The sequence below is a fragment of the Anabrus simplex genome, chromosome 4 (assembly GCF_040414725.1).
Source record: "Anabrus simplex isolate iqAnaSimp1 chromosome 4, ASM4041472v1, whole genome shotgun sequence".
Classification (NCBI taxonomy): domain Eukaryota; kingdom Metazoa; phylum Arthropoda; class Insecta; order Orthoptera; family Tettigoniidae; genus Anabrus; species Anabrus simplex.
Genome location: NC_090268.1, coordinates 278,913,665 through 278,941,421, shown reverse-complemented (window position 1 = coordinate 278,941,421; position 27,757 = coordinate 278,913,665). Strand labels below are relative to the sequence as shown.

At 38.6% G+C, this 27,757-nt stretch overlaps 1 protein-coding gene across 1 annotated transcript in view; it reads left to right on the top strand.

Moving 5' to 3' along the window:
• LOC136871873 (ataxin-10) overlaps positions 1-27,757 on the top strand; it is a 109,412-nt gene that overhangs the window by 41,591 nt on the left and 40,064 nt on the right. The window contains exons 4-5 of the mRNA XM_067145529.2: positions 494-840; positions 13,039-13,229. Coding sequence (XP_067001630.2) covers positions 494-840; positions 13,039-13,229 — 538 coding nt within the window. The remainder of the gene's footprint in view (positions 1-493; positions 841-13,038; positions 13,230-27,757) is intronic.

Genomic DNA, 27,757 nt, shown 5'->3' with positions numbered 1-27,757 from the left:
GTATAAAAATATCCTGAAATACTGTACTATTATTTATCACTGATCTTCATCCATTCCCTTTTCCAGATTTTTTCTGTGTACAATAGTGTACCAAAGCCCACCTTGCTCATTATTTCCACTCCTCTTCTTCTAGCACTGTATTGCTATAATCTCTTTAGTTTCAATGCAGTCCATTTCAGATCTCTTCCATCTCATTCTAGGCCATCCCTTAGGTCTCTTCACAGTCACTGTATCCATGAATGTTCTCTTCTTGAAGTTTACAAACTCCCACACCTCTCTTTATTCCCTCATTTCATATTCTTTCCTGTCTTTCATTGTGCTTCTCAAAAACCTAATTTTAGTTGCTGGGATCTTATTTTCAATTCACTAAGGGTCCAGGCTGCTGAAGCATAGGATAATATTAAAAGGAAATAGTAATATGCAGTGCATTTTAACCGTTCTTTTCTTTTTTATGGATATGAAAAGTGTAATCTTTACTCCTTTATATTTATAGGTTGTTTACTGTTGAACTGCTATTAGCAAGAGATGGTTATCTTCAGACAGTGTATAATGAACTGAAAGGTGAACGTAAATTATTTCTGCTTGAGGCTATTCATTCCATGCTCTCTTCAAATGAGGAAAAATCTACATTACATAAAGTTCCTGTAAGTTCTGTGGTATATTTGGCACAGCAGTTTAAAACTCGATCTGATTGCATTCTCAAGACTATTGAGCATTATGCAGAACAGTTGGAACCAATGGAAGTGGCCAAGCTGCTGGAGTTGATTGCATCTGCATCCAGTAACAATCCTTACCTCCAGGAGTTACAGAAGGACAAGTCTCTTCTTATTAATTGTGCTTGTAAGTTCAGGAAAAATAATACTTTTATCTTAGACCTGTTGTGAAATTGTATGGATGAGTGATGTCTGTGGTCATTCTTGATTTTGTACTAATCCTTCATTTTCCAGTGAGTAAATAGGTACACATTAAACTCTTGTCTTACTGATCACTTGCTGCCATAGACAGTTGAGGTGCTGGCCTTCTGACCTGCAACTTGGTTGGTTGGATCATGGCTCAGTCCATGGTATTTGAAGGTATTCATATTTCTACAAGTTCACAAACTTGTGGGTCAATGTTACAATTAAAAACAACCTAAAGAGAAAGAAGAAATAATGTTTGTGTGCATTCAAAGGTTTTATCGTGAGGTACTGGGTTCGATCTTTTTTAGGTTGTTTTTAATTGTGACATTTACCCACAAGTTTGTGAACTTGTAGAAATATGAGACAATAACATCATATTTTATTTAAATATGTATTTTAATATAAGGTCTTTGGGAGCTAGTGCTACAAAATGTTAATATATTTTTATATTTTAATTGCCAGTTTTTCATTACTTTCATGCAGCTGATGATGGTGCCAAAGTAATGCCGAAACTAGTGCTTCTAAATAAAGTTAATATGTTGTAATATATTCAGACAACATTGTTTTGTACTGAATAGGTGGAACCCCTAAAAACTTCAAATATATTTGTGATCTCGGTTCAATACGGATAAAATAAAAGATGAAAAAATTTCTTATGTTAAATTTTTGTTATCTTCATAATTTACCTTACTCTTCAAATGATGGAGAAGATTACTATTTTCTGTGGGTATCATGCTCTGTATTGTGTGACTGACAGACTGACAACGAACTTACAGGTTAGCATGGCAACGTCTCTGACTGCTTGCCAGAAGCGAAGTAATGTATTGCCATTTTTCTCATCATTCCTGTAAATTCATGGTTGTTCCTTGGGTAGAAAACAAGAGAGACGTCAATGGGCCATTCTGCAGAATATTGGCGGAATATTGTTGGAGGTTATAACCGTCCTCGAATAGCTTAAGTAATAACACCATTAGTCATCTTCTTATCTGTTTACCTAAGAATCCCTGCGCCTAAATTTCTTCTCTGTTACCGCTTTCTTATATCCACTCGTTGGCTGAATGGTCAGCGTACTGGCCTTCGGTTCAGAGTGTCCCGGGTTCGATTCCTGGCTGGGTTGGGAATTTTAATCTTCATTGGTTAATTCCAATGGCCCGGGGGCTGGGTGTTTTGTTCTGTCCTCAACATCCCTGCAGCTCGCACAACACACTATCCTCCACCACATTAACGCGCAGTTCCCTGCACATGGCAGATGCCACCCACCCTCATCGAGGGTCTGCCTTACAAGGGCTGCACTCGGCTATAAATAGTCACGCAAAATTATTATTATATCCATAACTCATACTATCATAGTTTATTGAGGGACATTTGATTTTCCAATACATCCACTTGGTATTTAAATATTTGTCCTATCCCGCTGTCCTCGGTTATAATTCTATTTTCTATTCATTTCAACTTTCTCAACTGTATTATTTTCTTCCTTAATTACTCTGTATGTATGCGAGTGCTAATCCTGAAACCTGGACACACTTTCTTTGAGGAAATATTCCAGGCTATGCAAATGTATAACTTTTGGCCACGGAAAATATTGGAATATGGATGCAGTTTTAACGATGGTGCAGACCTTTGTTTTGGAATAATTGGTGGCTAAACGGTAAGTTGTATCACAAAAGAGTAAGCGCAATTGCGTTTCAATTTGGAGAGATGTACAACTTTGGTCCTATGACTTTTTGTTGTATCTGTATCCCTTATACGTCATAGAACTGCATTTCTCGAGTTCAAGTTAATTTTATACTTTTTACACCTATATATTATCGTTTGGCACACTTATAGGAAAGATGCAATCATGACATTGGGCATGCATATTGACATGACCAGTGACCATATGTTTGCCAAATTTTATGATTCCAGTGTCACATGAGTATCAAAAAAATAAAGCAGTATGTGAAAACTGTACCAAATTTCACCCCATTCAATGACTAACTGAACCTAACCCATAAATATAAGAGATACGAGAAAATGTCATAGGACCAACCACGTAGAACACTGAACGAGGCGTCTGATGGTGAAGTCCGTTTGTAGATGCAATTTAATATAATCTTACTCACTGCCTTTACAGTCATTTATGGAGAAATCCGTATACAATGTAGAATACCGTAGCGAAGATGGGTACATTTGCTAGTTTTAATATAAAGTATTTGTTCAAAGAGTTTTTCTGGAGCACATGTTATTGAGATAACTTAGCTCTGTAGTTTGCACTTTTTGAACAATTATGATTTAAAAACCAGAGTTATTTTACTTTTTTCCCAAATTTCAGGAAATATTTGCTTGTAAAATTGTATAGTGGAGCCATTAGCATTTCTGCACCTCCTTTAATAATGTATGAAAGTATGTAATCAGAACAAGCTAATTTACTTGCCATACTGCCTCTTTGTACTCGTTTTCACTTAGAGGACTTATCTATTAACTATTAGTAGTTGTCATTGGTACTGTCTGAGAAACTACACATGAAGAAGGCTGGGGTGCATAAACAGTTTGAAAATTACATGCAAACGTGTTGGCTACTTTTGTGCAGTTACTAAATGGTTTCCAGCATATGTCATACACTGTTGGAACACTCTATAATTCCATTTACTTCTTATGAAACTCCAAAACATTTTGGATCATGTTTTATATTGTTCTGTGCCTGTTATTTATATAATTGATATATCCTTGCAATAAGCGTCTTAGAATGTTTCCTTACCGGCGAGTTGGTCGTGCGGTTAGGGACGCGCAGCTGTGAGCTAACATCTGGTAGGTGGTGGGTTCGAACACCACTGTCTGCAGCCCTGAAGATGGTTTTCCGTGGTTTCCCATTTTTACACCAGGCAAATGCTGGGACTGTACCTTAATTAAGGCCATGGTCGCTTCCTTCCCACTCTTAGGCCTTGCCCATTTCATCGTCACCATAAAACCTATCTGTGTCGGTGTGACGTAAAACAAGTTTTAAAAAAAAGTGCTTCTTCTTGTTTAAAAATATCAGAATGATTCATGTGCCTGCTGAGAGTCTCAGTATTTTAATAGCATCGCATGGGTTTCTGTCAAGAGACCAGACCAGACTAACGAATGGATCATTAAAAAGGGGGAGGGATTAGCAGCATTTTGAAAGTTGCGAGGGCAGCAGTGTCTGGATGATTGACTGATATGGCGTTATAATATTATTTAACATGGTGTTGCTGTGTTATACTTCTACTCTGTTGAAAGCAACAGGAAACTACAGCTGTAACTAACTCCCGAGGACATGCAGCGCTCTCTGTATGAATGATGTACAGATGATGGCTTTCTCCCAAGTAAAATATTCCGGAGGTAAAGTAGTCCCTATTTGGATTTCTGGATGGGATTACATGGGAGAGGGCAATCGTCAGGAAGATGAATACTGACATTCTGCATTAGAACATGGAATGTTAGAAGTATGAATCATTGTGGTAGGTTAGAGAATCTGAAAAGGGAAATGGATAGACTAAAGTTAGATGTAGTTGGTATAAGTGAAGTACGTTGGCAGGAAGAACAGAATTTTTGGTCATGGACTACAGAATAATCAACACAATCAAACATGGGAAATGCAGGAGTTGAGTAATAAATAACAAAATAGGGCAGCGGGTAAACTACTGCGACCAGCATAGTGAACGGTTTATTGTTGTCGAAGTAGACACCAAGTCAATGCATATGAGGAAGAAATCAAAAGAATATGTGAAGAAATAGAAGATTTACTACAATGTGTAAAAGGAGGCTAGAATCCAATTGTGATGGGAGACTGAAATGGAGTGGTAGGCCAAGAAAGAGAAGGTAATGCCATAAGAATTTGGACTGGGACAAAGAAATGAAAGAGGAAGTTGGTTGGTTGAATTTTGCACTGATCCTAATTTAGTCCTTGCTAATATTTGGTTCAAACAGCAGAACGACAGCTGTATGCATGGACGAGATAATAGAGACACAGGAAATTATCAAATAGACTTAAAATTAGGCAGACATTCAGAAACCAGGGATTGGATTATTAGACCTTCACAGGAGCAGACATGGACATGGACTCTGACCACAATAGACAGATAAATGTCTTTATTGGCATAGTTACACTAAACTGAAGGTGAGATGGATAGATGAAATTACAAATGAAGAGGTACCGAGTCAAATTGGTGAAAGGAGAACAATTTGGCAAAATTTGACCAGAAGAAGAGATTGAATGTTAGGACACATCTTAAGACACCCAGGACTTGTTCAGTTAGTTTTTGGGGGAAGTGCAGGCAGTAAAACTGGCAGGGGTAGACCAAGGTATGAATGTGACAAACAGATTAGAGTAAATGCAGATGTAGTAGTTACGTAGAAATGAACAGGTTAATACAGGATAGTCATAAGGTATGAATTTCATTATGGTCCGTATGAACAGTTGTTCACTATCATAGGGTAGAAAAATGTCCATCTATTCAGTACCATCTAATGGTAATACAGGATAGGGTGGGATGGAGAGCTGCATCAAACCAGTCTATGGTCTGATGACCTAAACAACAAGAACAATACAATGTAATAAGTACACTAACCTCTTCTGTATTACATAAAGTATGACACTGCTCGTGTGTGAGTTGAGGGCCATCAGATGGAATTTGTTGCAGTCTCTCGTAGAACCTTTCTTATGGATGGGTGTGATGTGGGAGGTCAAGGTAGATAGAGTATATTAGGTAGGCCATTCCCACTCACAGCACTCTCATTGGTTGATCGCGCATGACGTAGCCAGGAGGGCTAGAAGCGCTCGCCTGCATGCAGCATAAACCTCGAAAATTAGGAAAAATAAGTTCAGTTTCTTATAAATAATTAAATAAAGTAGTACTTTACATGCCACCTGCAATCAGTGATAAAATACTGTTGATAGAAAACAGAAGCAACTCTGAGTAATTACATCTTAAAAGACAGCTGTAAGAACAATAAATACATACATAGAAACACTGGAATAGTTATTGGTTTAATTGTATTTAAAACTCACGTTTTGATGACTTAGGAAGTTGTTGAAGAAGCTGAAGCTGTCCACAGTCAACTCTTTTTCGCTGAATACTTCTTCATAGCATCTATATGATGTTATTTTGTTGTGGTGAACAGGAAGAAACCTCGTCAAGTTCTGGAAATTTTTATTTAATTATAGAAGTCAAAGTTTGCATTACTCTTTCACATTTAGAAATATAAATCCCGTGAAAACTGCCAAACAGTACCTCAAACTGCATAAATTTTTGATACCATTCTTTGGTTGGACGAGTAAGGCCTCCTTTGAAATGATTGATAACCAGATGTGAGGCACTTCCTATGGCAAGGAAAACATTTCACCTTTATCATCACCCAAGCTGTCATCAACAGAGCGACATTTGAATGTCAGTAGCCTGCAAGGTATTTAATTTCATCCTGGTTTACGTCTTCAGTTTCTAAGTCCTGGCTCAAGTCTTCCAGCCTTAACAATTCCAACGTTTCTTCCCGTTCATCTACGGGTACAGGTGTTAACGGCCCCTCGAAAACATCTATACGTAGTTCAGTACTCACGAAGCCCAATAAATTTTCCTCATTATCAGCATCAGGATGAAAAATACCCATATCACTCGGTGATGAATTATTTTCAGCTTCCATTGACACACTACAGAAGAGAGGAATTTCATTACTCCCTGTGAGTAATAGAAGTCGAATTCTGTTACGAACTTCAAAAGGGGAAGGATTGCTATAAAAAACTCCTAGGCCACGGACACGTGAAAAAAATTCTCCAAGCAGTCTTGGTTTAATCTGGCAGTTAAAATATAAGACATATTTGTATATTTCATGTCTTCAAAAAGTCTTAAGAGAGAGTTTATAGATATTATGAACCCCTTCGGAAACGGAAGTAATGTTTTCTGTTTACCAAATCTCACTTGTGTAATCACCTCCAGAAAGCACTTCGGAGTATTTTCCTGGCTCCGTAAGTTTAAGCTGTATCCACTCCTAAGGGGAGTCTTTTCATCTTTAGGCGCCCTGGAGTTCAACACATCGAAGGTGTCATTGACTAGCTCGATGAAGTTGCTTTCAGCGTCCTTGTTTAAAGTATACCGCACTAGCAGAGCTGTGCGCCTGGAAAATATCTGCGCAGCCATTCTCACATTCTGATGGGATCTGCCTGTTACACTCAGATGAGCCTCATTAATATGATGTGTAGTTGATAGGTCCCCTGTTTGAGTTTGTAATAGGTGTTCTATTATCTTCTTCTGAAATTCTGAACCATCAGCTAACGTCAAACCTTCATCTAAAAAGTGGTTTCTCAATAATTTTAAGATGTGGGGTACATCACAGAACACCCACACCTTCCTTTTATCATCCACTGGATTGGCAAAAAAATCTCTTGTCCTTGTGTACATTTAGTTCCTTCCACACTTTGGCATTTTTGCCCCCCATGTCACAAGTTACTGCGACAATATGAATGTCACAAGCCTCAAGTGTACTAATTATGTTTAACAACTCTGTCATTGTCACGTCGAAATCATAAAAAATGGATTGCTTCCATGCAGCAAAGAGCCCTCGAACCATCGCAACCTGGACGTTGCTGTGAGGCACTAGTACGTGGTCATTAGATGAATCGTATGAAATACATCCGTCTATATTAATTTCATCAAATGTCAAAACCACGATCTTTTCAGACTCCTTGTAATTTTCTGCACTGGCTTTCAACAGATATATAACCTCTGTTAAAATTCCGGGCCTACATTTAAAGTGCCGAATCCATTTTTGTAAGGTTGACCGACATGGTAAAGGAATGTTCCGGTTCCTCAAATAATCATATGCTTTTCTGGAAAGTGATCTCGGTGACAAAGCATTTGTTATGTCCTCCGAGGACCATTTCACTCGTTTATTGCCTCCCAAGAGACATCGAATCTGACCTGGCGTAAAATATTTGGGCAGAATCTTAATTACTTCCTCTCTGTGTGCACTCTTCTTCACTTTTGGCGGAGACGGTTGTTGTCGACTTTTTGAGACTAGATACCCAGGTTTATTGAGCGTCTTTAGAACAGCCTCCCTTCGTCTTAAAATTGCGTTTTGCCTTCTCTAAAATCTCCACCCGCTTACAGAGTTTTAAGATCTCATTTTGAAGCGATTCAGTGCTGGTCGCCTGGTCAACTTTCCTTTTCTTTGGTGACAAAGTCTCTAATGTTGACCGCGCCCACTTCTTCACGCTTCTAACTTCATGACGCAAATCTCTATTAGTGGAAATCTGTAAAATGAAGATAAACCTTTATGAGCGATCATGTTTTAAACATATATAAAATTGAAACTATGATAGTTAAGTAAAATAAGCCTAACTACTTAACGTTCAAAGTGTATGAAAAGTTGTAAGTTAATATACTGCCATAACCCTGTGTTCTCACATAAAACATTCTGTTGGCAAACAGAACAATGTAAAAAGATTCAAAAAATTGTTCCAGTACCAGGAATCGAACCCAAGCCTTCTAAACGAAAGTCAGCTACTCTAGCCAGTATACGACAGAATCAGTTTATTCATACTTCCATGTAGTTGGTCAAATTTATTACGATTTATTAAATATTTTATTTATTAAATATCAAATATCATTCAATATTGTATGAAAAGTAGTAGACAGATAGGCCTACCTGCTCTGCTGTTTCGCTGAGAATGGTGCTAGTGGTTGAACACGAAGCTTTATCACCATGCCAGTTTGCAATGGGCAGAGATGGAACAGCATTTGCCCACAAGATTTTTCTCTGCGGCAATCCCAGTAGTTTATTTCTCAAATCTTGTTCATAATCCTCTTGACGAAACTGTATGGAGCATACTCTGGCATTATCAGGATTAAATTTGTCACTTCGCTTACAGTGCAACACTCACACTCGCCTAATCTCCTCACGTTTTGGAAATCTGTGGTACAAGACACCAGTTGTTTTCGATCCTCAATTAGTACATTGTGCCATAGCACAATTAACTTTATATTTAGAAACCTTACTCATCTTTAACACAACAATCAACACAATATGGAAAATGTTACAAGACTGCGTACCACAAAATAGACCTATACTGAAAGCGAGTTCCTTATCGTTTACTGCAACTGCTGCTGACAGGAGACCTCCACGTGACATCAGTATGAGGCGATGTTACGCTGGAAGCAAAGCGCGGGAGTTGGGAATGAAACCCCCTGGATGGAGGTGTTCCAGTCCTCTGGCCATTGTTCAAAGGTCGAGATCAGCTGACATATTTGATGGACGATGTCAACACTGAGAGGACCCATTTCTTTTGTATACTCAACGGTGATTGTGTCATTGCCTGGAGACTTTCTTGGGCTTAAATTGTTTATTGCTACTTCGTCAGAATGGTCGGCTCTGTCTGATCAAAGTGTGCAACAGTTTCCTCTGGAGAATAGGTTTGATCACAGTATAGATTTCCACAGCCTCAGAGAAAGTCTGGGGAGTGCATGTTGGAGGATTAAGGGCAGTCATTCTTGTTGGTGCCTTAAGCTTAATGAAAACTGTGACCATTAACAATTGGTGGTGATTGGAGCTGAAAACTGCTTCTGGAAGTGTCTTGGCTGTTCTCAGTGAGGTGCATCAACATGTCCATACTAGAATATAATCTATATGATTTTTTGCAAATTCTGTTTGGCGCAGGTTAACCACATCCGGGCGACTGGAGTGGGACATTGATGATGATGTTGTTTGGTGCAGGCCATTATTTGCCATAATCAAATGATGAAACATTCCATACATGCAGTCAGACTATGAGATATATGCACATTGCTGTAAGAGTAGAGATTAGGAGAAGAAATATAAAATAGAGTTAGTCAAAATAGAGTTGGTCATTGGTCTCTGTCCAAATAAAGAAAGAACCACAAAATAAGGAGTTTTATGTGTACATTGCTCAGAATTAAAAAAAGAATGGTATTTCTGTAATGGTCATGTACACAGTAAGAAGGAAATGCTTTTTTGAATTCTCAGTCATTTCTGTATGTATGCACGTATGTATCTATGTCTGCGCATCACGAGAGAATGGATGAACAGAATTGATTGAAAATTGGTATGCCACATCAGAGAATAGGGTATTACAATCTCGGCTATAAATAATTTTATTCAGGCTGGGTGAAATGGTAGTTTAGGGGAAGCCTAAATTATAATTCTCAAATATCTATGTTATTATTGGTCCTATTGATAAACACTGCATGACAAAAGTTATAGATAATACAATTTATGATTACTTAGTTCCTATACAATTTTGTGATGATGATGATGCTTGTTGTTTTAAGGAGCCTAACATCTAGGTCATCGGCCCCTGATGGTACTAAATGAGACGAAATGCAATGACAAAATAAAAATCCAAAATCCTCCACTGACCAAAATTCAAAGCATGAGAACGAAAAATGAACGGATGGATATGAAGTTAAAACAATCAGTGGAGCGGACCCGCAATGCCTCAGTCTCAGAAACTGACGGAGAATAATAGTAATACTGACCAAGGGACTGCTTCTAGAGCTCAATACTGAATCGATGATGCTTGCAAGCTAAAGGAGTCCAAAATATAGGTTATCGGCCTCTCATAATGGTACTTATTGCTTGAAAATAGAACCATGGTATTTGACATAGTGCGGTACTAATCAGAAGTATCGTAGACTCGCGGTATTCCACACATTATGGTACTACTCACAGGTAATGAAATTCGCACAGGTAATACAGACCTATGTGGTTTCACACATAGCGGCGCCATTTCCAGGCAACGCAAACCTACGGTTTCCATCACGTGTGCTAACCACAGGGACTCGTACTATGCCGTGGTGTTTCTTATACAGTGGGTACTAATCATAGGCAAGCCAGAACCCTGGTGTCGCTCATATAGTGCTACTAATCACAGGTACCGTAAAAGCCTGACCGCATGGTGCTCCTGATTGCTACTCATCACAAACCTATTTGGTACCTAACGTAGTAATACGCGCAAGTAATAGCGACCCATGGTGTTCCCCGCGTGGTGGTACTAATCACAAGTACTTTCATGGTTCTAATCCAATCATCCCTTGGTCGCCCCTTTTAGTCACCTCTTACAACAGGCAGGGGTTACCATGGATGTATTCTTCGTCTGCGTCCCCCACCCACAGGGGCTATACAATTTTACCATACCAGTTATGATAACAGATATTCATGAATTTAAATTTTTGATGCATAGTCTATGTCAACGCCAAGCCACGAGACAATGGCTGAACAGAATTTAATGAAAATCGGTGTATGAAGTCGGGTAATAAGGAAATAGTCTAAGCTATAAATAATTTTATTCAGGCTGGGTGAAATGGTAGTTTAAGGGGAGGCCTAAAATTTAATTTTCATATATTGTTATTAATGGTCCTATTGATAAATACTACACTTTTACCGTACCAGCTATGATAACAGTGATATTTATAATTAAGGCTTTTGTTGCTTACTCACCGGGCAAGTTGGCCGTGCAGTTAGGAGTGCGCAGCTGTGAGCTTGCATCCAGGAGATAGTGCGTTCGAACCCCACTGTCGGCAGCCCTGAAGATGATTTTCTGTGGTTTCCCATCTTCACACCAGGCAAATGCTGGGGCTGTATCTTAATTAAGGCCACGGCCGCTTCCTTCCCATTTCTAGGCCTTTCCTATGCCATAGTCGCCATAAGACCTATCTGTGTCAGTGCGATGTAAAGCAAAACAAAAGAAAAATATATTTTGAACTTATTAGGATGTAATGAGTACATATATATATTTCATGCTGAAGAGAAGTTAAGAACAGAAGAAGAATAGCCAATTAGACACCAATGGGAACTGAATAAAAGGGAGAATTTCTGAGAATCAAGCAACATAAAACTGTACATGAGATGCTGGCTTAGATTCTGTGACCTACAGCACTAGAGATTTACAAGATAAACTACTGCGTTGCTAGTAAGGGATGCAGCTATCATGTCAACATTATTGTGATTAAATGACTTCAGGATCAAACAGAAATTGAATAAAAGAACCAATATAAGTCCACGAGGAGGAGAAAATTTATGAGCCAACCATTCCTTAACTTTTTTGACAAATACAGAACAATCAACATGATAGGTCTCTTACTAGGTTCATGGGAAGACTTTTTGTTGATTAGAGATGATGCTACAAGCTTGCTAAGAAATTCTAGGATAGTGAAAATGAAAACCTACAACCTGTTTTCCAGTCATTGACCGGGTCAGGGATGTAATGAATGAAACTTATATAGGTTGTTATTACAATGGGGTCGCCACTCCCAAGGTGATTTATTAATGGGTGATAAATGCTATGAAATGATAATGGAGAGTGTTGCTGGAATGAAAGATGACAGGGAAAACCGGAGTACCCGGAGAAAAACCTGTCCCGCCTCCGCTTTGTCCAGCACAAATCTCACATGGAGTCACCGGGATTTGAACCACGGTATCCAGCGGTGAGAGGCCGACAAGGTGCCGTCTGAGCCACGGAGGCGATTTCTAGGATAGTATTGAAATTAAATTTACAAAGCAATCATATTTTAAGAAATCATTTGTATGGTAATCAAGAAAGGTTCTTTTACATTTTTATTGCCTTTAATCTGTGTGTAATTGAGGTTCTTTTAAATTAGACAAGAAATATTTGTTCCCTTTATTGATAAGTCCATTTTAGGCCAGGTTGTAAAATTAACCATAAAAATTAAGATATTGAAACTGAGTTAAAATGTTGCTAACTACAGAATGTTATGAACATTCATCAACTGGGAAATTTCTACTGTACGCTCTCACTGATAAATATCCTTCAGTGTTATCAAATATAGCATTCATAGAAAACAAATGTTCTAAATGCCTTGTTCATGACCTAGGTTGGGGAGTACTTGGCACATGACGTTTATGAACATGTTGAAGGTTGCTTTATGTAAATGGTCAGTCTCATGTTGTGGTAGGTTGTGAGTATCTTTTAAATGACATACTTAGCAGTGAACTTGACCTGTAGGACCATAATTGTCATCTTGATGTGTCAGATGAATGAAACTTGTTTGAACTTAAGAAAGTAAACGTATGGAGAACGAGAGAGTCTGTAGGTTGAATGAAGTAGTTCTTGCTTGTGATAAATATAGAGAATGGTGTGGTTTATATGATTTTCCTCATATTTGTGCAGTTTTGTTGAGAAACATCCACACCCTTGGCAAATCCAGTGAGAACAGCTTTTCTACTGTCCAGAAGTTGTCAGCTCTTTCCCTTCAAGGAGACCAGAGAGAAATACAGCAACATCCTGCTTTTGGATTCAAGGGCAGCTTGATTAGGCTCTTGGGCAACCTCTGCTGGAAGCACAAAGAAAATCAGGATCAGGTTAGTCTAAAATTGCAATATTTACAATATAACAATATTTATTATGCTAGTAACGTTTAGGGTAGTTTTGGATTTACCTTTTTAAATTTAACTTTAATGGGGTCCAGCTGACCTGAGATCTGTTGTGTAAGTTTATGTATGGTGTAGGTTGCCAGTATATTATTCATTCTATAGGAGGACTTTTTGATGGATTTTATGTAACATTTTAATTTCAGGAATCAGAGGTAACAAGTCTTACTCTCCCATATTACAAAATCATTTTTACTTATGGCTTTGATTTTTATGTTTTCCATTACTAATATACTATAACCTATAATATGAGAAATAGACTAATACCAGTTGTAATCGAAATGAACTTTCAACCTATTAGGTCATATTCCATACATATAGTACGTGTTAAAAAGATGTTAACTATAAAACAAAAATGGCCACTGAACACCAGTGGGATCTGAACCCACAACTTCCTGATTTTGCATCGGTTGCTCTATCAATTGAATTGTGGTGGCCTAGGTCATTTGTTCTGTTGGAAAGGCTCTAAGCTACCAATATGGTTCTGTTGCCATCACACTGTAGAATGGGTGCAAGTCGTGATAGCAAATATGGTATGGTTAGTACTTATATGAAGGTTGATCAAATTAAACAGGATTTTTGTTCCTGAACATCAACAGTTGGTAGGACTGGCCCTGCGCTTCTGCTATGCTTAGGCGGGACCGTTAGGTGTGGGGAGAGCGTGCTATTAGATATTTCCCGCTGTTTCATCAGTAACGCTCACGATGTCAGAGCAACAGGTGTACCCCTCCACTGCACAACGCATAATTATAAAATTTCTTGCTCATGAAGGAGTTACAACTGCGGAAATTTGCCAGAAATTGACTGCGCAGTTCAGTGATAAAACATTGTCAAGGACGAGTGTATTTGCCTGGCATAAAAAGTTCAAGGAAGGACGAGAACGTGTGGAAAATCAGCAGCATGATCGCCGTCCTCAGACCAGCATTACAGGCGAAAACATTCTTGCGCTGAAAGACATTATTGGCGACGATCGATGGGGAACAGTATCAGAAATTTCAGAACAAGTTGGAATCAGTTATGGGAGCTGTCAAGCAATCATCACAAATGACCTACAATCTGTTCTGTGAAGTGTATTCCAGATGGGTCCCTCGCCTTTTGACCGAAAATCTGAAGTTGAGATGTTTAGAGGTCTGTCAGAGGCTTACAGCAAGGTTTGCGGAAGAAGATGAAACATTTTTGAGTCAAATCATCACCTGTGATGAAACGTGGGTCCACCACTACACTCCTGAATCCAAAGAAGCCAGTAAGGAGTGGCGGAGGTAAAGGGAGGCAGCACGAGTGAAAGCCAAGACACGACTGTCAGCTGTCAAAGTTCTTGCAACCGTTTTCTTTTGATTGGCGAGGCATTTTGCTGATTGATTTTTTGCATGGGTGACGCACAATCAATGCTGCTTACTATTGCAAGCTGTTGAACAAGGTGAGGGTTGCATATCACCGCAAAAGACAAGACCAACCAATTCAACAGGTCATCCTCCTCCACAACAATGCACAGCCCCATACTGCAGCTCTGTCTCCAAGCTACAGAAAATGCACTGGACTACACTTGATCATCCTCCTTACAGCCCAGACTTATCGCCCTGCAATTTCAGTGGCTTGGTTCTAAAATGGCCAATGTCAAAAAACCTGTTTTTGAGCTATGAGCATTTGAAGTTTTGCTTATAGTTTTCCAATTATTTTTTTCAACAACTAACTTTAAATAACTTTGTGGAAGTCACCTTATTAATTGCTAATTTTTTCTATCGTATTCTTTAAAAATGCCAGGTCTCTAATCTTTATTGGTAATCTAACATTATTGGCAATGGCTTATTTAATTAAATGTTAACTGTTCATTTAGTACTTAACAGAGACATTGGCACTTTCAACATGTTGCAAGCCAGGATGAAACGCCTTTGTATCAGTTAATATCTCAATTTCAATAAAATATGACATTGGCCCTTTTAGAACCAAGCCACAGATTTCTTTTTGTTCGGACTGCTTAAAGAAGCTCTAGGATGGCAACGATTGGAGATGATGGGAGTATGGAAGACTTCATGCGCAGCTAGCTGGTGACAAGACCCTGTTCTTTTTACGATGAGGGCATCAAAAAGCTACCCATACGCTGGGACAAATGCATTTCCAAAGCAGGAAAGTATGTGGAAAAATAAATTGCAGTTGCCTTGTGTTTTTCAGTAAATGAATTTAAGTAAAAATTAAAATCCCATTTTTATTTGACCCCCCCTCGTAGTAGAGAATATGACATACTAAGTTGAAAGTTAATTTTAATTACAATGTGATCGTAAAAATTCAATATTCATTGACTTGGCCCACAACGGGTGACTTGCACACACTCTACAGTGTGATGGCATAGTGCCAGATTTGTAGCTTAGATCCTTTCCAACAGAACAAATATGACCTAGGCTACCATAGCTCAACTGGTAGAGCAACCAGTGCAAAATCGGGAGGTTGTGGGTTCGGATCGCACTGGTGTCTGGTTAGCCATTGTTGTTCTGTACATAACATCTCTTCAACACATACTATATGTACGGAACATGACCTGATAGGTTGAAAGTTAATTTCAATTTCAATGCAGTCGTGAAAATTCAGTATTCTTTAATACGAATTGTGATTTTATTTGAAAGCTTGGTATAGCTCTAGACTAATGTGATGTAAGTTAGAAAGATTTCTTCTTCTTCTTCTTCTTCTTCTTCTTCTTCTTCTTCTTCTTCTTCTTCTTCTTCTTCTTCTTCTTCTTCTTCTTCTTCTTCTTCTTCTTCTTCTTCTTCTTCTTCTTCTTCTTCTTGTAGTTGCTAGTTCTCTCCTGGATCAGTTATGAATCAAGGACCTCCATCATTGCCTGTATCTCCACTACTCTTTTTCTGCTTCCACTATTTCTTCTATCTTTCCTCTTCTCTCCTCCACTTGATTCATTCGCCTCTTTCAAGGTCTCTTTTTGTAATCCCTTTCCATGTAAATACTTTCTTTGGAACTAGCTCTTCTCCCATTTACATCATGTATCCATACATTTCTATCCCATCCTGCAGTTTTGAAATTCCAATCCTCTTTCTTAATTTCCTCATTTTTTTCCTTTGTCTTCCATATGGTTCCTCTAAGGAACCTCTTCTCAGCTGCCTGAGCTCTACTCTCATGTTGTTTTGTTGTTTGTGTACCTGCTGCATATGTCAATATCAATAAATATTAGGTCAGATATGTACATAACTTCATAGTATTTAATTGGAAATTTCTGATTCCACAATATATCCCTCACATTCTGGTATTCCTTCCTTCCTTCCTTCCTTCCTTCCTTCCTTCCTTCCTTCCTCTTGTTGTTTGACTCTTCTCACTCCAAATTCTTCCATCACCTGTTTCTATATATTAACTTGTACTTCTCTTTCATTTTCTGCAAACAGTAGGGCCTTGACTGTGTTTCTTCCCAGCTTCTGTTTTATACACTTGTGTGTTTCATCATGACTGTAATAAAGAGTACGAGGGGCATTATGCTTCTCAGCGGAAGTCTATTTCCACATAAAACCATTTTGTTTCTCTAGTAGACACCTAAGGGAATTGAATCTCAGGTAGGAAATACAAAACCGGAAGAGGCAGATAATTTCAGGTACATAGGAAGTGTATTCTCCGAGGATGGTAAATGAAATTGAATTAAGATGTAGCAGTGAGTTTACAATTGTGATTAGTCATATTATGTAAGAAAGAAGTAAACACCTAGATGAAATAATCCTTACATTGCTTTGTTTTCAAGCTGACTCTGCTAATTGGGAGTGAAAGCTGGTTGGATTCAGGATATCTTATTAATAAGCTAGAAGTAATAATAGACATGAAAGTAGCGAGAATGATTGCAGGTACAGAATGGTGGGAACAGTGGCAGGAGAACACTTACAGTGAGCAGATTAAGCCTGAAGTAGGATTGCATGTGTTGCAGCTATGCGTTTGAACCAACTTCATTGGTAGGGTCACGTGAGATGGAGGAAATTGAATTGATCGTAGAAGGTACGAGAAGCAGAGTGAAACCAAGGTGAGGTATAAAACTAGATGAGGCCTCAATGCTAGTTGCATATTTAGGACAGCGGAGGCTGAAAGAAATCTGTAACCCACATATTATAATAATAAAGTCTCTGATAGGTGTTTGTGTTGGCTAGTCTTGAGAACTACCTGACAGATAGTGATGTAGTTTCCAAAGTTGTGTAGAGCATTTATTGAAATCTCCAACAAAAGGGAGTTATTCAGGGCGATTTTAGCAAAGGAAGTCAAAGAAAAAGCGCCCATCTTGGCACTTTCTTGGCTTACATTACCTAAACTATCAACAATAGACCCCTAGTATCTGAAAAAAAATTGAGCATAAAATATTTTATAAAGGAATTCCATAACAGTATGTCCATGTACGCGGTAGCCCTCAATAAGCATTTTAATGTTTTAGTTTGCAGTAAATAGTCAACATTTAAACTAGAACTATATTTTGAGGTTAGTCATGTGATGCTTATTAAAATATTTATTCTCCTCAAAATCTTTAGATAAAGAATACCCTTTAAAATATATAATTTGCATGAATAATTTAGGGGTTGTCATCGTTTTAGTGAAACCTCAGGAATGGTCTCAATTTTATGTTACGAGAAAAGGAGCAGTCTAGCAGGCTAGTGACTGGAAGAGCCTTGACAAAACATCGCTCTGAGCTATATACGTACACCAGGAGGAAATAATGTTGTAAGCAATGAAATCTTATAAAACCTGTCACGTAAATCAACATTTGCTCCCGTGCAAAGCTGGGACAGGTCACTATTAATGTAAGATGATGATGATGATGATGACGATGATGATGATGATGTTTTCAAGGGGCCTGACATATGTCGTCAGCCCAATCTAAGATGATGTAGCCGGGCTGAGTGGGTCAGATGGTTGAGGCGCTGGCCTTTTGACACCAACTTGGCAGGTTTGATCCTGGCTCAGTCCGATGGTATTTGAAGGTGTTCAAATACGTCAGCCTTGTGTCGGTAGATTTACTGGCATGTTAAAGAACTCCTGTGGGACTAAATTCCAACACCTCGGCATCTCCAAAACCCGTAAAAGTAGTTAGTGGGACATAAAGCCAATAACATTTTTATTAAGATGTATGTATGTATGTATGATTTCCCATATAATATTGTATAGTCATTCAAAAACAGGAGTTAAAACATGGTATAGTACTGTGCGTTCCTCGCATTTGATATTTTATGAAACAATTTTAAATTACCAAGATATAATTATTCATCTCCCATATAGATACAAACCTTTTGAATATCCACATCATGCATTATATTTAGAAGTTCATTCGTTTCTGAGAAAAGTGTACTTGCGAGGAACTTATATAATACCATATACTCATTACTTTTTGTCAGCAACTGTACAGGCAGGACCTGTTTTTCAGAATATGAATTTACCTAACAATATTTTTTCTACAATTCAAGTTGTCCATGTGGTGCAGGTTGTGCAGCTATGTGCTTGCATGGTGGGTTTGAATCCCACTGTTAACTGCCCTGAAAATGGGTTCCCATGGTTTCCCAATTTCACACCATACAAGTACCAGTGTATTTACAGAAGTGGCTGCTACTTTGCCAGTCCTAGCCCTTTCATCTTCTAGTGTTGCAAAACCTCCCGTTATTAGTGCGACATTAAAACAGATAGCCAATGAAAATTCTTTTCATCATCATCATCATCCTTTAACCATCTCCAGTCGCCCGGGTGTGGTACAAGAGCACTCTCCATCTGTGTCTATCCAAGTAATACTATAGGCTGTTTTAATTTTCTGTATCCTTGATGTAATTCAGTGAATTGTATAGGCTTTATAAATTTTTTTGCATGATTTTTTTGGCTACTCTTTCATTGCCATTGTTTCCGATAATTTCCTTCTCAATTTGGTGCCATTCCGCTCCTCTTCCTTCCAGGTGCTGCTTTACTTAAATTATCCAGTTTTCTTGGTCTGCCTCTAGGTCCTTTGCTTCCAGTTCCTTTTGTAGCCATTTTCTTCCAGTTCTCATTTGATCCATCCTTTTTACATGACCATACCATTCGAGTCTTGATGTTCTCACATTTTCGCTTGCCAACTGCTTTACTTGTATATAATGCTTTTCTTGAATAATAATGATGATATGACAATGTCACCTTTTATTAGCTGATGAAGTCTCGATGAGAAGAAATCACCACTATTTAATTAATACTACTTTAAAAAATTTCAGTAATAACTATAGGCTGTTTTAATTTTCTGTATCCTTGATGTAATCATTCAGTGAATTGTATAGGCTTTATCATTTTTTGCATGTTTTTTTTTTTTTTTTTTGGCTACTCTTTCATTGTCAGTGTTCCCGATAATTTTGCTCAAGTACTTGAAGTGATTAACTTGTATGATGTTACCGTGTTTGGTCCCAAGTGATCCCAGGTTTGGGTTCTTGGATTCCAGGTACTTAGTTTTCTTATAAGAAATTTGGAGGCTGGTTTTGATGGTGACCTCATGAAGCTTCTCGATGGTGTGTTTTTAAGAATTTTTTAAAAATGTATTAAAGTGTTGGGTTGTATTTGATAAGTATATTGCATTTATCTGATTATTTATTACATTGTTTGTAGTTTTAGTACTAGTATTTCATTGGAAATATATTTGTTCCAAGCATACCGAATTGGTCCTGTCATAAACATGTAAGATAGGAGTATTCTACTGGTGTTTGTGAAAGGGACCTTCATTTCCATTTACCAGCAGTAGACTCTTCATGCTTCATCTTTGGAGTACTTCTACAATGGTCTTATTCTCCAATCTAAAAAAAAAAATTAAAACAATTACAAAAGCTGTTTAAAGAAAATACTACTAAGCACGCTTAACACATTCACTGCTGGTGACGCACATAAGAGAGCATGCTACGAGTCTGTGTGACTGATACGTATAATCATTCCACTTATCTTTCGTTACAATATTTTTTGCCTGGTCGTCTGTTGTTTAAAAATTACAGTATCTTAGAAGTGGATAGTTAGTAAGTACAGAACTCCAACTTCCAAGATTTTGCATAATTATGATTTCAGCTCCTGGGTGATGCAAGGGTCTAAGGAACCAGTAGCAAACATGTGAATACATAATCCATCATTATGTTCTGGGGGTTAGCATATATCTGAGATGGATGATTAGCTCTCACAGAGTTTGAGACTGGCTTTAAAGGTTAGAATGGTGTGCACACTGACTCGAGGAACATAATTGAGGGGACATGTGGGCTAAAATTCCAATCTGAATCATCCTTAGAGTGATTTTTGTTCTTGTTTTGGTTTTCCGCTTCACCTGTTGTTTAACACCAAAATGATACCTAACATTTAGGCTATGGCTTCTTCTCAATCCTGCCCGAAATTACGTACTAATTCATATACTCACAGGTACACTTCCTGACACAAAAACTGCATGGACTCTTGTATGGAAGCTGGACTGAGTAGCTCATACGATAGAATTCTGGCCTTCTGAGATCAAGTTGGTAGGTTCGATCTCAGCTCAGCACGGTGGTATTTGAAGATGCTCATACCGTATTTGTTAGCCTCATGTCAGTAGATATACTGGCATGTAAAAGTACTCCTGTTCGACCAAATTCTGGCACCTGGGCATCTCAGAAAACCATAACAGTAGTTCGTGGGTTGTAAAACCAATAACATTATTATTAATATTATTATTGTTACGTAGATTCCGTGGAGCAGAAAGAGGTGAAAGAAGGTGATGGGGGGGAATGGGTCTATCTACGGTATCAAAAATTAAATGAAAACTTTAACATAGGTTATATTTCTTTTCAAAAAACAAACTTAACAACTTGTCACTAGGTGAAATAACAATGACAAATTTGGATATTACAATAGAGAAATCCAGAATAGAGAATTTAACAATTTTGGGCTTCAGGCCCCTAGTTTACAAATTTACAATTTTGCAAATGTGGTATTATTTAGACAGGGACAGAAATCTCCCAATTCAAGAGCACTTTGCTCCAAAGGTCACAAATCAATATCCTTCAGGAGGCACCCCTCACTAATACTGGAAATTCACAATCTCAGAAAAGAGTTTACATGCTCTCCAATATTAATCAAGGAGATGGCACTCCCAGTCTTATAAATTTCTGGCCTCTCTAGGCCCATCTTACACTTTTACAATTTTTACACAGGGGTATCAATTACCCAAACTACTGGGCCTTCGTGGAAAGAAGAACAGGTTACATTACTGGCCCGAACACAAAATGAATGGAGGCGTACACTTTCACTCCTAGAAAATTAAAAACCCTAATTGGGCTCTCGGCCCGATGATGCAGAGGCTAATCCCAATGTACTGAGGTGACTAGAATGGAGATTAATCTAACACTTTACAGAAAACAGAAAAGGTTACAAAATCATAGTCACCTCAAATTAAATGGAAGGGGAACTCAAGAGGGTAACACACTCTCTATCCCTGATTTACAGTTTTAAGAATTTATGAAATTTTACATTAGCCAAAAGAAGGTTTACATTTTAGAAAACAGGAGGTTACATAATTAGAAATTTGAACCTTCCCCTCGAGTAAGTCTGCGGAGGTAGCTACAGAAAAATAAGACTGGTGGTCATTACCTTGGCTGATGGACTGCCTCGCCTCCTGTCTTAACACACACTCTCAGAAATACAGCGATCCAAAGAGAAGGTAGCCTGAAAGCCGCAGCCTATATACCCAAGGGGACGGTTCGAGAGGGTTCTGGACAAAGTCTGGACATGCCTTCTCATTTTTATTGGCAAATTCAAAATGAACAAGAAAATTTATGATTGGCTAGATTAAAAAACTGGCAGAATGAGAAAGAAGTGTTGCAAACTTTGAAATAACAAAATAAATGAACATTAATTTAGTTGGGAAACATGAGAACAAAAAACTTTAAATCACTCATTCTTCCATCTAACACCAAAGTGCACGACCTCAGTTTTTTTAATTACATGTATGGAGGAAAGTTTAAACTTCTTGAAGTAAACAGACACAAAGCAAATAAATCCATTCAGTTTAGGCAACTTTACAATAACACAATTACTCATTACTTCACTGGTGACATCTTCCGGTCAATGTCCCAACTTCATGTCGTAGATGTTTCACGTTTTGTTAGAGAGGTAGCGTTGCTTCTTTTGAATGAGTGGTGTTGAGGTGTACCTCCTGGTACAATTATTATTATTATTATTATTATTATTATTATTATTATTATTATTATTATTATTATTATTATTATTATTATTATTATTATGGAGGGAATAAGATATTTTTCACCAATAGAGCATGTCAAAAATGTCAAAAACATATCAGATGTAAGGCTAAGACAAAACGCTGGTTAATAGAGCAAACGCCAAAAAAGCCTTACATCTGATATGTTTTTGACACATTTGCTACAATTGTCCATCACTTTATTTAATCACTTACTGTTTTGAAAAGGCAACAGGACAGCACCCAAAAGTCCTTCATGCATCAACCGCCACTGCTTTTGACTTGAATGATATATATGATAGCACTTATAGGCAATGCCTTATTCTAATAGATAAGTAAAATGAAAAATTCACCTTTTCAATACAGTACTAGTATTGGAAAGGTGCATTTTTTTATTATTCTCGGTTCAGTACGGACTTAAAAATGAAATTCTTAAATTTAAATGCCTTATTCTACCATAATCTATTTTTTCTATCATTTTATGAGAAAAGAAGGTATTGTGAATTAGATCCACTAATTATTTTAAATTCATAATCATTTCTCATCATTTGTTTTAAATTCTAGTCAGTGGATACATTTTAAAATGTTAACCATCCTTACATTTCGTTCCACTTTGTACCATTATGGGCCGATGACCTAGATATTAGGTCCCTTTAAACAACAAGCATCACAAGAATCATCATCATCATCATCATCATCATAAAACAGGATAGATTTGTCAATGCTCTCAGTACAACCTGGGACCGATGACGTCGATGTTTAGTCCATTAAAAGACAAATTATCAACAGTATGGACTTACCTCACGGTAGTCATTGTAAAACATTTCCTTATTATACGAGGTGTTCATTTTATGAACTGAGCCGTTTCTTTCGTCCCTTTACACACCGTAGGTATTCTGTTATGGATAGAAACGTGAGAGTCGCTTTTCTATGAATGGCTTCGGATACCTTGTAACAAAGTCATTGATTTAAATATCCTCACTTGTCAGGGATTTATTTCACCATCGTACTCTGATGGCCTTCTATTTGAAGCCTACACAGTGATGTAGATGATGATACGACCCGTATATTTCTGTCTGCCTACGGTAGGCCACTCTGAGTCACTGTGGGAGAAGAGGTCAACTCTGTACATGTCCTTTAGACGAGATCTCTGTCAGACGGGTCCCTATCAGGTTACACCGACCAGGTGTGAGCAACAGTTGTCTTCACGTCTTTCTTAAAGACTTCAAAACATCACGATTAACAGCTTGTCTTTTCTCTGTTTGGCTCTTGAACTGTAGCGATTAAACCTTTCCGAGGCACGTTTATGTCTCGAGCTATCAACCGTTTCTGTGAAAGGAGAAGGAAGTGTTGTTTACTCCTGCTTTACGTCAGATTATAATAAGATTATCGCAATTACATGTTGTACTCCTAGGCCCTTCGTTACGCTCGCATGATGTAGTCCCATGTGTGCAATTCCTTTTATTTTATTTACGCAGGGAAAGCTCTATTTGCCTCGGACCGGTATTATGATTTTAGGCGTAGGTATAGTACCGGTACGTCGTAAATGAAAACCCCCCATCGTTGTTGATAACATTAGTTTGGTCATTTAATTGTCCATATTATAGTTTGCGTGGAGATTCTGCAGCATAATTTATACATAGGTTCGCGTTCTGATCTTCAGCAATAACCTTATGAGTTGGTTAGCAGATAGTAAAAACGCAATATCCCAAACATAAACAATACTGTATTACGCAAACTACTTACGGGTATAACATAATATGATTTAAATTTGAGTATTCAGCTGACAATTTATTTCTATTTCCTTCACATAAATTTACTTAGCGGGCTGTAAAATATTACCTAATAACAGTCATCTGTCTACTCAGCTTTGCCGAGAAACTGGAAAACTGCACAGTTCGGGTACCTATGATTCTAATCCCGTTACTGAGAGCAGCTATTCTCCCGAATATTTCCACACTTCAGGAAAATGCTTGAGTGATTTCAGTCTTCAAGTTCAGAGGCATCAGAACAACCGTTAACCCAGATACCGTTAAATCACACTACCAAAAAAATAAAAAAAGTTAACTCCGTATAACCCATTAAGGCATTTGGAGGAGAGAAAGGTGAAGTCTTCCACTATCCGTAACCTCAACACTAAGTGGGATACAGTGGTTGCCCCAAGGAATTAACCTGGTATCCATTTTTAGTGCAGGCTGAGAGTGTGCCTTTACAGAAGTAGAACTATCGCTTCTTAATTTTTTCCTTCCCGATGGAGACACGAACCCACGTCCTTCCGGGTGAACGAGCGCATCTTTACCGCCTCGGCTAGGCAGCACAGACCCCAGAAACGACACAATTTGCCAAACGTTCATACCCCTTGCGGGTAGGGGTCGCAGACTAAGAATAAATCCACTTGTCCCTTGCATGTCGTAAGAGTCGACTAAAAGGGGCGAATAGGCGCGCAAATGGATTAAAGTATTGAAATCATTAATTGGACCCCCTGTCGGTAGGAGGGTTAAAATCCACCCACAGGTAATCAATACCTATATATCGTAGAAGGCGACTAAAAGGTCATGTGGCCATCGGTATGCCCTCGAATGTTAGCTACAGAGCGTTCAAAATGTATATGCTTGTTGTTAAGGCCCTCTTACGTTTTCAAAAGCCCAGACGGTATTTACAATTCATCGTGTGGGAGCGCCATACACCCTGCAGTAGTTAGTATCCGCCTAACGACACAGGTGCCCATACAGCTGAAAGCCAGAGCATATTGTTACAGTCAGTTATTATTATTATTATTATTATTATTATTATTATTATTATTATTATTATTATTGTCTGTCTGTCTGTTAGGTCATCAGCCCAGAGGCTGGTTGGATTCTCAAATAGCACCACTACAGGTTATGCGGTTATAAGGAAACCGCAAAAACCAATGGCAGCACCAAAATGAGGCGTACTAGGCAAGATGAGGAGTGAGGTAGTTTGCCATTGCTTTTTTCACTGGGTCAGAAAGTGCTATTGCAGCACGACTGACCCTATGAGCAACACCTTTCATAAAACTAGTCATGCTCTGAATGCCATTACTCAGTACCACCCATACCCCAGCAGCTTCCATATGGTCACAGCCATATGGTCACAGTCACTTCGGTGAAAGCCACACTTTACTCTGGCCTGTGCCAAGTACTGTATCAATCAAGAAATGGCAGCAGGTAAATTATTATTATTATTATTATTATTATTATTATTATTATTATTATTATTATTCGCTTTGTATAGCTATGGGGTACATGCATATGTAGATGATTTGAGGACGGGAGCTCTGGCGCTCAGTACCTCAGTCAGAACGTCCTAGGCGTCGTTCAACGTAGGACCCCCGGCTAGGGTTACCAAACATCCGTATTTACCAGGACATGCCCTTATTTTTAGCGTCTGTCCTGGCGTCCGCATTTACCTTTTAATTATTTGCCGATTGTCCGTATTTTCGTCTAATAATGTTAAAATTAACTTTTTCCAACTGGAAACCCATTTTCGTAAACTTAGACTCGCTTATTCCATAACCTTTGACTTCAGCTGCAGCTTGAACTTTTTAAATTCATGTAGTCTTTGACTAGTATATTATCGCTGGTCGAAGTCGATAGTCGAAGTTGGCGATAGCATACGGAAACGGAAGCTAAAGACAAATAATTTTCGTCCATATTGCTGCTTAGTTGTGCCACAATCCTTGTGAGCTACTCTAAAATATCTATTGTGATCTGTTGGTACGTTAAATGTATTATGGGGAAAAGAAAGTGTAAGTTCACTGCTGAATTGGAGAAAATATAGAAATGCTTCAAAAAGGGCCGCACCGACAGGAACATACGTTTCTGTGGCTAATCGTGGAGCTATGGATTTAGAAAGTCACATTACAACGGGCAAACATAAAGCTAATGTTCAAACTTCAACTTCAAATAATGTGTTGACATTTTTCAAAAAGAACACATCACTAAACGAACATGCGATTGCTGCAGAGGGAGTTCTTGTGTTCCACAATGTTGTTCATCATGGGAGCTACAGAACTATGGATTGTATGCCTAACCTTCCATCTAAATTATTTCGTGATTCTGAAATAGGGATGTCGTGACCTACCTGTCCTGTGAGACGTTCTCGTAGGTTGGTCACCAGGCCGTTGGATGTTGAAGTATTACCTGACCTGCCGAGCGGAATATAGGGAGGTAATTGTAGGTATGACTCGTCCCGCAACTCCCGAAATAAAAGATGAAATTATTTCTCTGTCCTTTATTACTGAGGACAACTAAAACTACTATGTACAGTATATTTACAAGTCTGAATGTAATGATCTATAGAGAGAGCGAGCTTGCTCCACGCGCCTACTGTTCTACTACGCGTCTATCTGGATCTTGCCCTGCGGCACTTGGGCTATGCTCGAAAAAGAATCTCGTTCTGACAAGTACGAACTACTGGCTGGAAGAAGGCCCCGCGCCATCTTGGCCAGGGGTTATATCTCCGCTCCTGAACTCAAAGTTCTATCCCTACCTCCTTGGGTCTTACGGGCATTGCTAAACTGATCATCCAGTCACTAGCGCCCTCAAGTGGCTATTCTCAATAGTTGTCACAGTAAGTGCTGCTACCTAGGCATTACTGTCTTCTGTCTTACTTTGTCCTCATCTTTCCTTGTTTCCCTAGTGCATCTGTACTGACCCTGAATGGCCTTGCACTGGGCTTTGTTTCTTTGTCGGTTTCGGCGGCCCGCTGCCATACTAGCTCTGTTTGTCGATACACAGTAAATACCTTGTTGTGATCAACAAGTCTCCGCTCTTAGTCAACAACTTTTGTAAGCGAGCGCGTTTCGCAAACTGCTCTCCAATACTTAGCTGAAGGCTTCCTTCTGCTTTCCAATTATTAAATCTAACTATAATTATTATACTTATTATATAGTACTACAAGGTGTCTCATGTCGATGACTATCATTATTCTAACACTAATTAATCTCCTCTGACACCTTGAGCTCTAGACTCGGCTGCGAATCCCGGCTGCCTTCCACCTGGCAGTCCGCCGGTTCGAGTCCGTGGGAGGTCGGTACACGACATCTCCCCCTTAGGGAAGAAATGGATGCAACCATACGTTGCGTCCATTTCTGTCCTACACTATTTATACTCTGATGTTGCCGGTACGTAAGGATCGGCGACCCTGTGGTGAAGGGGAAGGTTGTTCTCTACTCTGATTATCACTTGCATCCATTTCTATTGCTTCTGTAAATCTCAGAGGCGTACTAGGGCGTCCCCCAGCAGACCTG